Source organism: Indicator indicator, chromosome Z, assembly GCF_027791375.1.
Source record: "Indicator indicator isolate 239-I01 chromosome Z, UM_Iind_1.1, whole genome shotgun sequence".
NCBI classification, from domain to species: domain Eukaryota; kingdom Metazoa; phylum Chordata; class Aves; order Piciformes; family Indicatoridae; genus Indicator; species Indicator indicator.
In genome coordinates, this window is record NC_072053.1 from 34,380,655 (window position 1) to 34,392,779 (window position 12,125).

At 44.7% G+C, this 12,125-nt stretch overlaps 1 protein-coding gene across 1 annotated transcript in view; it reads right to left on the reverse strand.

Moving 5' to 3' along the window:
• Positions 1–10,774: 10,774 nt before the first annotated feature.
• PDE8B (phosphodiesterase 8B) overlaps positions 10,775–12,125 on the reverse strand; it is a 96,025-nt gene continuing 94,674 nt past the window's right edge. Inside the window, exons 21-22 of the mRNA XM_054398232.1 lie at positions 11,375–11,504; positions 10,775–10,890 (exon numbers count right to left, since the gene is read on the reverse strand). Coding sequence (XP_054254207.1) covers positions 10,775–10,890; positions 11,375–11,504 — 246 coding nt within the window. The remainder of the gene's footprint in view (positions 10,891–11,374; positions 11,505–12,125) is intronic.

Genomic DNA, 12,125 nt, shown 5'->3' on the forward strand with positions numbered 1-12,125 from the left:
GTCGCAACTTAGTAGTCATAAAGCTTGTGCTGGCTTAACGCATGTTCTCACATGCAACACCCCTCTAAGTCCCCCAGGTCAGGAGGAAAGCAGCACAAATGCCCCATTCCGTGAAGTGGTATGGTGTACAATTACCTTAGCTATTTCCTAAAACAAAAGCAGAAGGCAGTGATGAAACAACCCCCCAGTCCCACAGCCAACCTAGCGGAAGTGGAAACTGGAAACAGCAACTGGAATGGGAACCCTCTCATGTTACAATCTGAACTTCCAAAGCCCCATCCTACTTTGCTCTAGCCAGCAATTTAATTTTGAAGCGGGCAAGACAACAGCATGGTATCAAATACTTAACTGCAGATTCAATCGTCTACACCCATGGCATTCTCTACCCTTATTCTATGTCATCTATGTCATGCCTAGTGGCAGGTAACATTATGCAACATATACCATTCACTGTTCATTCTCACTCAAAATGAGATCACCTTGCAGTACTGTGGTGAAGGCACCATATACCCAGAATTATGCCCCCAGATACCAGCAAACTTGTCCCAACATGTTTTGGTAAGTCCCCCCTTCCACCCTCCTTTCAGGAGAGGAGGACAAAGGCCCAGGTGCCAACATGTCTCCTAAGGGGTAAACAACTGCATGCATCCATCTCATGGCATGCTCATGGTCTTGCCATCTAAGGGCATAATCCTAGCTTCACCCTTTTTATAGGTCGAAGCAGGTTGTTGGCAAGTGTGCCCAGTGGCCAGATCCAGCCTCGAGAAATCTATAAGTATTACTCCATTTGTTTACTACTTTGCTCTCTCCTTTTGCTTTCTCTCGCTTTGACTGAGCCACAGAAGCTCGTAACCCCTAAGTCTTCTCACTCCCACATGCAAGCGTACTAGAGGCCTCTGCATACGGACAGAAGCCAGCTCACCGAGCTGCTTGAGGAACCAGCAAACAGGATGATCCCTTTGCTGATTCAGATACCAGTGTTGTAAGCCCAGTCGAGAGGACTGAGGAAAACAGCCCTAGGGTAAGCTCTAGCCCAGAAGCAGAAAGACTAGCCCAAGCCTGGCAGTCCAGATCTGCTGCAAGCTAATTAAGCAGCCAAAAGCAGAAATGCATCTTGCGTAACCCCCGCTGTCTGCGGGAGAGAAAAGGAGCCATAGCTGCTCCGCAGCTCTGTGCCATCTGAGCAAAGCATCCGGGATTTCCCTGAGAGAGAGCGCAAAGATAGCCTCTCCATTGAAGTCAAAGCCCAAGACTGCATTGTAACCTAACTGAAAGCAGTCACCAATATTCGGCATTCTCAGCTCGAGCCGAGGGGGAAGCATTGCGTCACTGCACCGCTCCACCGAAACCCATCTCCGACATCGGAGATGACCGGCCCCGCCTACCGGGAACCATCACCTCCCCGTGACCGCAGGAGGAGAAAGCAAGCCTTGACCCCACCCGCGGAGGCGGGAGGAGAAAGAAGGGTACCACCTGGATGGGAGCAGCCTGAGGGCAGACAAGCCGCAAGCAGCCAGCGTAACCCGGCAACTTGCCACGCTACAAAGAAAGAAAGAGTGTATCTTTCCATGTGTGCAACATTCAGTAACATTCTATTCAAAGTGCCCGCACGTAGCCGTGTGATATTTCCAGCTTAACTTGTCTCTTGATAACATTATAAATATCTCTGTACATAGTTAGCAAGCCACAAAGCGTCTTGTTGAGTCTCCATTTAGTGGACAAGCGGCGGAACTGCACCTTTTGTTCCCTTAATTAGAAATTGATTCTGTAAATATTATAATTGGGTATAATTGTATATACTGAACCAGTTATGGACTATATTATTACAACTGTGCATTCAAATCATTATATATACAGTGATTAATAGTTATTCATAATTTTAATAATAATTTTCATAATTCACATTTCATAATTCATAATTAATAACTGTCATCCTCCATCCCTAATCACCCTCCATAACAGTACACAACAGGCTTCTTACTGCAGATGTCCTGGACTTCCACTCTGTTCCCATACAATCTGGATTGCTCCATGAGTCCAAAGCATGGGGCTGTTGTTTCCATCCTTGAGGCAGTTGATTCTAGTGACTCCTTCCACCCCTCTAAGTGAAAGCAAACCATGGCCTGCATTCTGGTGCTCTGCTTCCAACACATCCAGCTGTTGGGATCCTCCTGTCACGCCAGAAATGCAGATGGGTTCCATCCTCTTGTAGTTTCATGGCACCAGACTGTACTGTGCACCTGTAACTACTAAAGCTTTATACTTTTGTGGGTTCAGTTTGCCAAGCCATCAGGTCCATTCAGTCCAATAAACCCAGCTGTCTCTCTCTTCCATGTGGTTGGAGGCAGGGTTCCTCTAATTCTGACCAGAATTACTTGTGCCTCTGAAGGTGCTTGGAAAGTCCCTTCAGGAGGATCAGGAGCTGTACCAGCTTGTCATGTTTTGGAGGCGATTTTCCAATGTAAACTGGGGCAGCATTCTGCCAAAGAAAATTTCCTTGTAATCCACGTACTCATGCAGCTAGGACTGAAGTGGGTTTTCCATCCCACTTCCTCATGTCCTCCCCATGGTTACATCAGTGAAACCATAGGGTATACCACAGTGTGTACCTCCCAGATTCTCTCCCTTGCACAGGGAAGTGCCTGCTTCTCATGGCTGGGAATAGGACGTGATCTTCTTGAGTTGATGGACCTCCTGAGACAGTTTCTCCCCAACTGAAACACAGGCCTGTACAGAGGAAGAGAGCTATCTTTGTATTGCCAGGCCCTGCTAGTTATTTCATCCACTGTTTATCTGTGGTCATCTTTCAAGGGTAGGGATACAGACCAAGTGACCACCTCTGGCTTTTCCTCTTGTTCCCATGATAACTGTAATTCACCCTCATCCTTTGCCAAACTGCTTTCTTTGTTTCTTTTTCTGCACAGGGGTGACCGATACTGACACAGGCTGGTTCTCTGCTATGCCTGCTGTTGGGGTCTGAGTGTCCATGGTGCTGGCTGGTCTGCCGTTAAGTCCAGAGACCTTTTCTTGCCCCTGAGTGCACTGAATAGTGATGAGAAGACCTTGATAGGCATGGGCCAGGTCCCAACACATCACAATTATTTCTGTTTCTCAGGAACTTCCAGGCAGACAACAGGCCTTTTCCAATCATTTTACCAGGTTGTCAGGATTTTGCACTTGTTAAGGGGTGAAATTCTGAGAAATCAGTGGTAACCACTGTCCTATGCACGTCCCCATATTCTTCCCCACACCCTGCCACTCACAAGCATCCAGCCTTAGGGCAGGTCTACAGGTGGTATTCTTGGGAAAGAGCTGCATCATTCTGAACAAAACCTGGCCCATCAATTGGGTGATACTACATCTACACCAAGTGGCTGATGGAATAACCAGATCCTAAAATGACACTGCCCAGTGCAGCCATATCATAGCATTAATCTGTGCCTGTGAGCTAATCAGGCACCACCACAGAGAGCACATTGAGAAGAAGTGCATAAGGTTTTATGTAAAGTAACCAGGGCTAAGCCCCAGCGCCCTGGCTGGGAAAACAAATCGTAGAATCATAGAATCAGTCAGGGTTGGAAGGGACCACAAGGATCATCTAGCTCCAACCCCCCTGCCATGGGCAGGGACACCTCACACTAGATCAGGCTGGCCAGAGCCTCATCCAGCCTGGCTGCAAACACCTCCAGGGATGGGGCCCCAACCACCTCCCTGGACAACCCATTCCAGGCTCTCACCACTCTCATGGGGAAGAACTTCTTCCTCACGTCCAGCCTGAATCTCCCCACTTCCAGCTTTATTCCATTCCCCCTAGTCCTATCACTACCTGATAGCCTAAAAAGTCCCTCCCCAGCTTTCTTGTAGCCCCCTTCAGATACTGGAAGGCCACAATAAGGTCACCTGGGAGCCTTCTCTTCTCCAGACTGAACAGCCCCAACTCTTTCAGTCTGTCCTCACAGGAGAGGTGCTCCAGCCCTCTGATCATCCTGGTGGCCCTTCTCTGGACACCTTCCAGCATGTCCATATCCCACCTGTAATAGGGGCTGCAGAACTGGATGCAGTACTCCAGGTGGGCTCTCACCAGAGCTGAGCAGAGGGGAAGAATCACCTCCCCTGACCTGCTGGCCACACTTCTCTTGATGCAGTCCAGGATCTGGTTGGCTTTCTGGGCTGCAAGTGCACACTGACAGCTCATGCTGAGCTTCTCATCCACCAGCACCCCGAAGTCCCTCTCCTCAGGGCTGCTTTCCAGCCAGTCAGTGCCCAGCCTGGATTTGTGCTGGGGATTGCCTCAACCAAGATGCAGCTGCAGGACCGTGTACTTGGTCTTGTTGAACCTCATGAGGTTGGCTTGTGCCCAGCTCTCCAGCCTGTCAAGGTCCCTCTGGATGCCATCCCTTCCCTCCAGGGTGTCTGCTGCACCACACAGCTTGGTGTAATCATCAAACTTGCTGAGGGTGCACTCAATGTCACTGTCCATGTCACTGACAAAGATATTGAATAAGACTGGTCCCAGGACTGAGCCCTGAGGGACTCTGCTTTTACCAGCTTGGAGACCAGGATGTGGTGTGGGACAGCGTCGAAGGCCTTGCTCAAGTCCAGGTAAATGACATCACTTGCTCACTCCTCATCTACTAATGTGACCTGTTCATAGAAGGCCACCAGGTTTGTCAGGCAGGATTTGCCCTTGGTGAAGCCATGCTGACTGTACCCAGTCACCTCTTCATTATTGTTCTGTCTCAGTAGTGCCTCCAGGAGGATCTGCTTTCATGATGGTGAGACTGACTGGCCTGTAGTTCTTACCTTTTTTGTAAATGGGAGTTATGTTTCCCCTTTTCCAGTCAGTGGGGACTTCCTCAGGCTGCCATGACTTTTGGAATATAATAGAGAGGGGTTTAGGAACGTCATCTGCCAGTTCTCTCAGTACCCATGAGGTACTTCAGGTTCTTCAGGTGCTCATGAACCTGATCTTCACTTATGATGGGCAGTTCTTCCTCCCAGTCCCTGCTGTTATCTTCCATGACTCCAGGAGTGTGGCTGTAGGCCTTTGCAGTGAAGACTGAGGTAAAGAAGTCATTGAGAACCTCAGCCTTTTCCATGTCACTTGTGACCATTTCACCTGTTTCCTTTCTGAGGGGGCCTACACCTTCCCTAGGCTTCTTTTTTCCATTAATACACCTGTAGAAATTGTTAGTGTTTCCTTTAACCTCCCTCTCTAGATTCAATTCAAACTGTGCTTTGGCTTTCCTAACCAGGTCTCTTGCTGCTTGAGCAGCTTCCTTATATGCCTCCCATTCCAGCTGTCCTTTCCTCCACTCCTTGTAGAGTTTCCCTTTAAGTGATAGCATGCCCAGGAGCTCCTTGCTCTTCCAGGCAGGCCTCCTAGCATTCTTCCCTGCTTTCCTCTTTGTTGGTATACATTGCTCGTGGACACAGAGGAGGTGGTCCTTGAACACTGACCAGCTGTCCTGGGCCCCTCTTCCCTCTAGGGCTTTGTCCCACGACACTTTGGCCAGCAGATCCCTGAAGTGATCAAAGTCTGAATGCCTAAAGTCCAGGGTCGTAAGCTTAGAATGTGTCCTCCTGGTTGCTCTGAGGATCTTAAGTTCAACCACTTCATGATCACTGCAGCCAGGGCTGTCCCTGAGCCTCACAATGGTCACCAGCCATTCCCTGTTGGTGAGAACAAGGTCCACCATAGCACCTTTTCTTGTTGGTTCCTCTACCATTTAGAGGAGGAAGTTGTCATCTATGCAATCCAGGAACATCCTGGATTCCTGGTGCCTTGCTGTGTTGTCCCTCCAGCAGATGTCAGGGTGGTTGAAATCTCCCATGAGGACCAGGGCTTGTGACCTGGAAACTGCTTCTATTTGCCTCTGGAGGGCCTCATCTGCTTGGTTCTGCTGGTTGGGTGGCCTGTAGCAGACCCCTACAGTAACATCACCCTCCCCTATCTTGCCTTTAACTTTAACCCATACACTCTCAACCAGCTCATCATCCTTCCCCAGGTGGAGCTCCACTGATTCCAGCTGGTCACTGATGTAGAGGGCAACACCTCCTCCTCTCCTTCCCTGCCTATCCTTCCTAAAGAGCTTGTACCCATCTCCCTACATTCCAGTCATGGAAATCATCCCACCAAGTTTGAGTAATAGCCACTCTGTCATGACATCCCAGCAGCACAGTGCCCCTTAATTCATCCTGTTTGTTGCCCAAGCTGTGTGCATTTGCATAGAGGCACTTCACCTGGGCTGGCCCTGTCCTCCTCTTGAGCCAATTCCCCTTGATTTCCACAGAGTGTCCTGGTGCATCATCGGTGGCTTGCCTCAGGGCAGCAAGTTGAGAGCCCTCACTAGTTCTCCATCCCTCTGCCTCTGGTGAGCTGCCCCACTGTTTGTCACCAGCCAGCAGGAGACTATTAATCTCTTCCCCCTTCAAATCTACTTCAAAGCCCTATCAATGAGCCATTCCAATTCCTGCCCCAGGATCCTTTTCCCCCTCTGGGACAAGTGCATCCCATTAGTTGTTTGCAGCTCTGGTGCCTTGTAAACCGAGCCATGGTTGTAGAATCCAAACCTCTATTGATGACACCAGTCCTGGAGACATGAATTGATGAGTTGGCTCTTCCTAAATGTTCCCTTGTCCATTGCTGTTATTAGAGGGATAGAGGAGAACATAACTTGAGCTCTTCCGATTTATCAACCATGTTGATGTATCAACATGGTGGACATACTAAGAAAAAAAAAGTATACAAAATTCTTTTAACAAGCATTAATCGAATCTTCTCATTATTAGGTTCTTGTTACCTCAGCCTTTTTTGTGCTGCACACTGGGTGCCAAAATGCATTGTACTGGTTTCCCACAGTCTGCCTAACAAGCAAGTCCCCAACACAAAGATCAGGAGGGAAAGTAATACAAAGCCCTGTGGCTGAGATAAGAATGTTAATGAAAATAATACAATATACCTTAGCCTGTTTTACAGAAAGGCAAAAGCAGAAGCAGCAGAAGGCAGGGATGAAACAGCCACCCCCAAGCCTGCAGTCAGCCACATGGAAAAGACGAACACCCCACAAATAGAAACCAGAAACAGTGACCAGGACAGGAAGCCTCTCATGTTATAATATGAACTTCAAGCCCCATGATACTTTGCTCCAGCCAGCAATTTCATTTTAAAGCTGGCATGACATCAGCATGGTATTGAATACTCGCTAGCAGATTTGATTGGCTAAACCCATGACAAAGCCATGTAGAAAAACGTAGTCCTGTCCTCAGGTATACTCAGATGATCCAATATGGAAACATGCAACTTTTCACTGCCATCTCTTGCCTTTGAACCAGTAAGAACTGTTTTCAGTATAGGAAACTACAGACCTGTCATTCGAGGCTTAAGGTCCGGTGGCTGCAATAAATGTGATTAAAAGGAAGGGCTATGCAGATCGTTACAAGAACAGAAGAAAAAGGAGGAAGCTTCAGCTTCCTAGGGTACCCCAAAGGAGCCTTTTAGACTTGTTTCCCTGAGCCCCTGTAGGCACTTGCCTTTCCTTTTGCATCCAAGACCCAAGCTTTCCCTCTCTAGATTGACCATAATCTTCCCTGGAAGGCAGGGCAGAGGGACAGTAAAATTTTGATCTCAGAGTGATATATTTCAAAAACAAAAGAGAAAAATAATTAAATTTCCCTCTCACTTCAATTCAGGATGGTTAAATCAGTGTTAGATCTTGAGCTGCATGTTCTTTGCTAAGGGTGGATATTCTGTAGAACAGCATAGGAAAGGTGTTTGGATTACAGCTGATGATAACATCCTTTGGGTGCATGGTATTAAACCTAGGGGAAGAAGGCATGTTAAGCCTTTCTGCCTGTCAGTCTGAATTGTTTCAGCATGTCTTCATCAGCAAGTGCTATGTTTTTGGCTACACCAAAACCTGATCTCTTTGGGGGAGCTCTTTGTCTCTTTTTTTTCCTTGTTTCAGTTGAGAAATTGCTGTTCATTTGTATACAAAGGATGTGTTCGCACATGAATACTGTAACTCTACAGCAACAGTTTATAAAACTTCAGTTTTTGGGGGAGACTACTGCTATCATCAGTTATAGAGAGAAGGAACATCGTATTTTTACAACCTCTTCTTCCTACAGCATGACAACAACTATTCAATTTATATGTGCCTGGTTTAAAGTGAATATTTGGTAAAGAAAAAGGCCTATTTACCTGAACAGTTCTAGTCACAAAATGCACTGTGGATTTTACAAGGATGTAATTCAGGCTTAAATAGTCCTACATACATGTATAAATAATTATATCTATCGAAAGTGCCATTGTTCTCAGATACACCTCACTCATAATAAATCTCCCAGTGGTCTCTTTCTTTAAAGATTTTAAAATATTAAATTTAGTTCCTTGTCTTACAAATAAACTTCGAGCATGACAGCAAACACGGCAGAGCTATTGCAATCCCACTCCTGTTATATAAGAGTTTGTCCCTTGCTGTTGGGAAATACAGAATTGGAGTGACCACATCATAAATGTTGCTTCCACCTTGGGTCCTCTCAAATTTCTTTCTTCCTCCTCACAGTAACAGAGCATTCCTGATGTTCACATCCTGAAAGTAAGTACCTTTATCAGACCTACTCATGCAAGTCTGAGGCACTCTGTTGCGTATTGGCACTGACAGTAGCGTGAAATAAGGAGCTGGACAGGTCAGAGTCTAGGAGAGCTAGCCAGCTGGCAGATGGTGATTGATGTGTTCTGAATTCTTTTGCTCTTAAAGAGGAAGTATCTCCACACCAACTGCTTTTTTGACTTAGTCTCAAGCTGTGGGAGAAAGCACAGCATCTTGCAACAAATATTCTGATTTGACATGAATGCCTTAACTTGTGAACCAGAACTGAGGCTGAACTTTATTTCTTAGGTTCCTTCCACCATTCACTGTTTCTTCCTTGTGACAGAAGTGTGACAAAAGTAACAAACTGAAATGTTTTACACAGATGCAGTCTTATGGTGTTGCTCTGTTTAACAAATTAAGATGACAGAGCTTTGAAATTCTTCTCTCTAATGCAAGCTGCAGTGAGTGTTCAGTCATCATAATAATTAGTGTACAATCACTGAGTGCACTCGTTCTAAATAAAGGAATGATAAAGCAAACAGTTTACTGTGTAAAAAACAAGAGGTTCAACTTCTCTGAATACAAATTCATTTAAGAATGTTGCAATAGATAGTAAGAAAGAACAAAAGTGCTTCACCAGGAACACCATTCTTCAAATATAGACAATGCACTATTTTAATACACAGCCATTACAATTCTAACAAAAATAGAGCTTATGTACATTTCTCTGCACACGCATTTTACGAACATTTCCTTTTGTTACAGGATTTGGTATAAAACATACAAAAAAGGTTGGCACAGTATGTAAGCTACTTGCAGTAAACAACAATCATTGTCAGTTTTCTTCCACAGCAATTTAAACTCTGTTTTCTGTTTTGCTTTCTTCCCTTTACTGGGTTCAATCCTTGGTACATCATAGGGGGGAAGAGAAGAGTATGCCTCAAGACCTTTCCTTTTAATGAGTGGTGGGCTGCATCTTCACCTGTAGCCACAGCTTTGATGCTCTTGCCTGCAGCCTGGAGTGTACAACGTTAAAAATCAGCGGTTCTGCCAGTATTTATGAACTGAGTAGTCTGAGAATAGTCTAAAATTTGAACTTGCGTTCACGTTCTGCATGTGATTAAAATGAGATGTACAAAAATACACATTTGTGCTTTGGAAGCTTTAGCATAAATTTAGTATCTTAAAATTAATGAAAAACTATGCTTGATTTCTAGCTTATTTACATCTTTTGAAGTACTTTTCACATCCCAAAACAAACCAGCATTTTGTTAGGAGGGAAAAGGAAGTACAAATTGCAATGTTGTTACAAATTATAACCTGGAAACCTCAGGGTTTTTTTTTAAGTGTCAGATTCATCTTATATATTAAGTAGCACAATATAGAGACCCATCATAAAATTTAGATCAGTTTAACAAAATGGATCACCACACCACTGTACAATCACCACTGTATAAAAAAGGGTCTTGACCAAGTGCCACTATGGTGGTGTTTTTTAAAGCTGATGAAACACTGCATGGTTAACATCTCTAAAATGGCAGAGAAATGTGTGGATGGCGCCACATACAGAACATACTTTCCTCCATTATATGACCAGTTCTAAGGGAATTTGACTCCTACCAAGGCTTTTTTATGGACAGAACAGGTGGTGCTATCAGAGACAGTCTCCGTAAGAAGGAGGTTGTTTTAAATGGTATAGGGTTTGGGTTTTACTAACCCAAATTTATTGAGGGTCACTTGTTCTACTGTGCGTGTTCTATGATTTGGAGCACATCAAGAAGATTGGAGCAAATCTCTGCTAGAGAAGTGGGAAGTTTTAGCCTAATTTGTCAAACTACTCTTACTCTACTGGTGACTAGATTAGCCCTCTGAGAAACAGTTGTGTGGAATGTTAGTAAACACAGTTGTATCAATTACAAGATTCAATAAATACAATATTCAGTATTAAATTAGTTTCAGAAGTACATTTTCTGCCACAAAATATTATTTCCAAAGACAACACTCATCTGTAAATTATGTTAGAAAACATTTTTCTGTAGGATTCAAGAAGCTTAAAAGTGATACTTGCCACGCAGTATTAATTTCACTGGAAAGGAAATCCCTCTTGCAGCAAAGTCAGTTAGTGATTCACAGTGAAACTGGTAGATCAAGTGTGGTCTCTTGTTCTTGCCTTAGTGTCAGTTGTTGTTTTCTGATGGGAGCCTCAGACTCTTGCACTTCAACTCATCCAGTGTTTTCCAGTGTTTATAGTTGTTAGCCAAGTGCTGCATCAAAACAGGCAGATGTGCAAATGCTGAAATGAACAGGAGAAACAGTTGTACTGTGTATACAGAGTGGGCAGAAGAACAGCCCAACCCTGTCTGCTATTGGCATTCTATTCTTGTTCCTTCAGCTGTAAGCTACAGCTGAAAGGGGAACCATTTTTCTTTATCTTCAAGCAAATCCCTTTCTTAAAGTCTGATGAGTTAAATAATGCTAGCATGCAACCACTGTTTCTGCTGCTCAGATGGAATACATTGTTAAGAGAAAAAAATAACTTGAATAAAAAAAGCTTAGTTTTAAGGTGTTCCTCTTCTTTGCACAGACTGTCTGGTTAGTGCTCAACTTTCATAAAGCTGGTGTTGTGTGCAGTGAAACAGGCTTCAGCAGGAGCTTTGCTTAGAATCCGGTGCTGTAATGCTTATACAGGGTCACAGTCCTTGAAAAAAAATGGACTCAGGACCATCTTGAGATTATTTCTGCTTCAGAACAAGGAAGAGAAAAGCTGAAATACTTACCATCCCATGCATCAAACATATCTGTTACAAAATAATCAATGAAGGAGATTTGAGACTTGGGGATGCTGCAGGTGTTTCTGTCGAATACTGGCATTACAACAGGCAGACCCTGTCTCTTCTCTTCATCAGTCTAAGAAAACAAAACTCCAGTTAGCCCCTAGAGCTTTACTGGCTTCCATCCTGGAGTAGGCTGAGGGCTTAGAAAGCCCCTTCCAACCCAACCCATTCTGTGAACTGCAGTAGCAGACTTGAGACAAACCTGAGAACCCCTGAGGTGAACAGCCTTAATTTCATGTGTTTTCTTTATCTGTAACAGAGACTGAAATCAACATCTCTTACTGTTCACAAGTACCTTTTTATTCCTGTAGTTTGTGATTGCTTTTGCTGCTGACACGGCAGAACACTCTCATCTGGTGTTCAGGACACACAAGCTAAAAATGGAAAATAGGGTTGCAGAGTCCTTTAGCAGAGGACAAGTTGAGTTCTCCTTTTTTTCCCTCTAGTGACTGTTTCAAACCATTTTTCTTTTAAGTAAGAGGGATGTTGCTTCTTTCTCTGCTTGCATTGGTTTCTAAGATGGCTAGACATAAGGTTACGCCCCTTAATTGTGTCCACACCTAGAAGAGGGCTGGTTTTGTTTCACACAGTATGGTGGGGGAGTCAATCACCTTAACAGTCTTAGAACGTAATTTAAAAAACCCAAATATTTTAAGTATTATAGGCAGCACCTAATGCTGGAACTGGCAGCAGA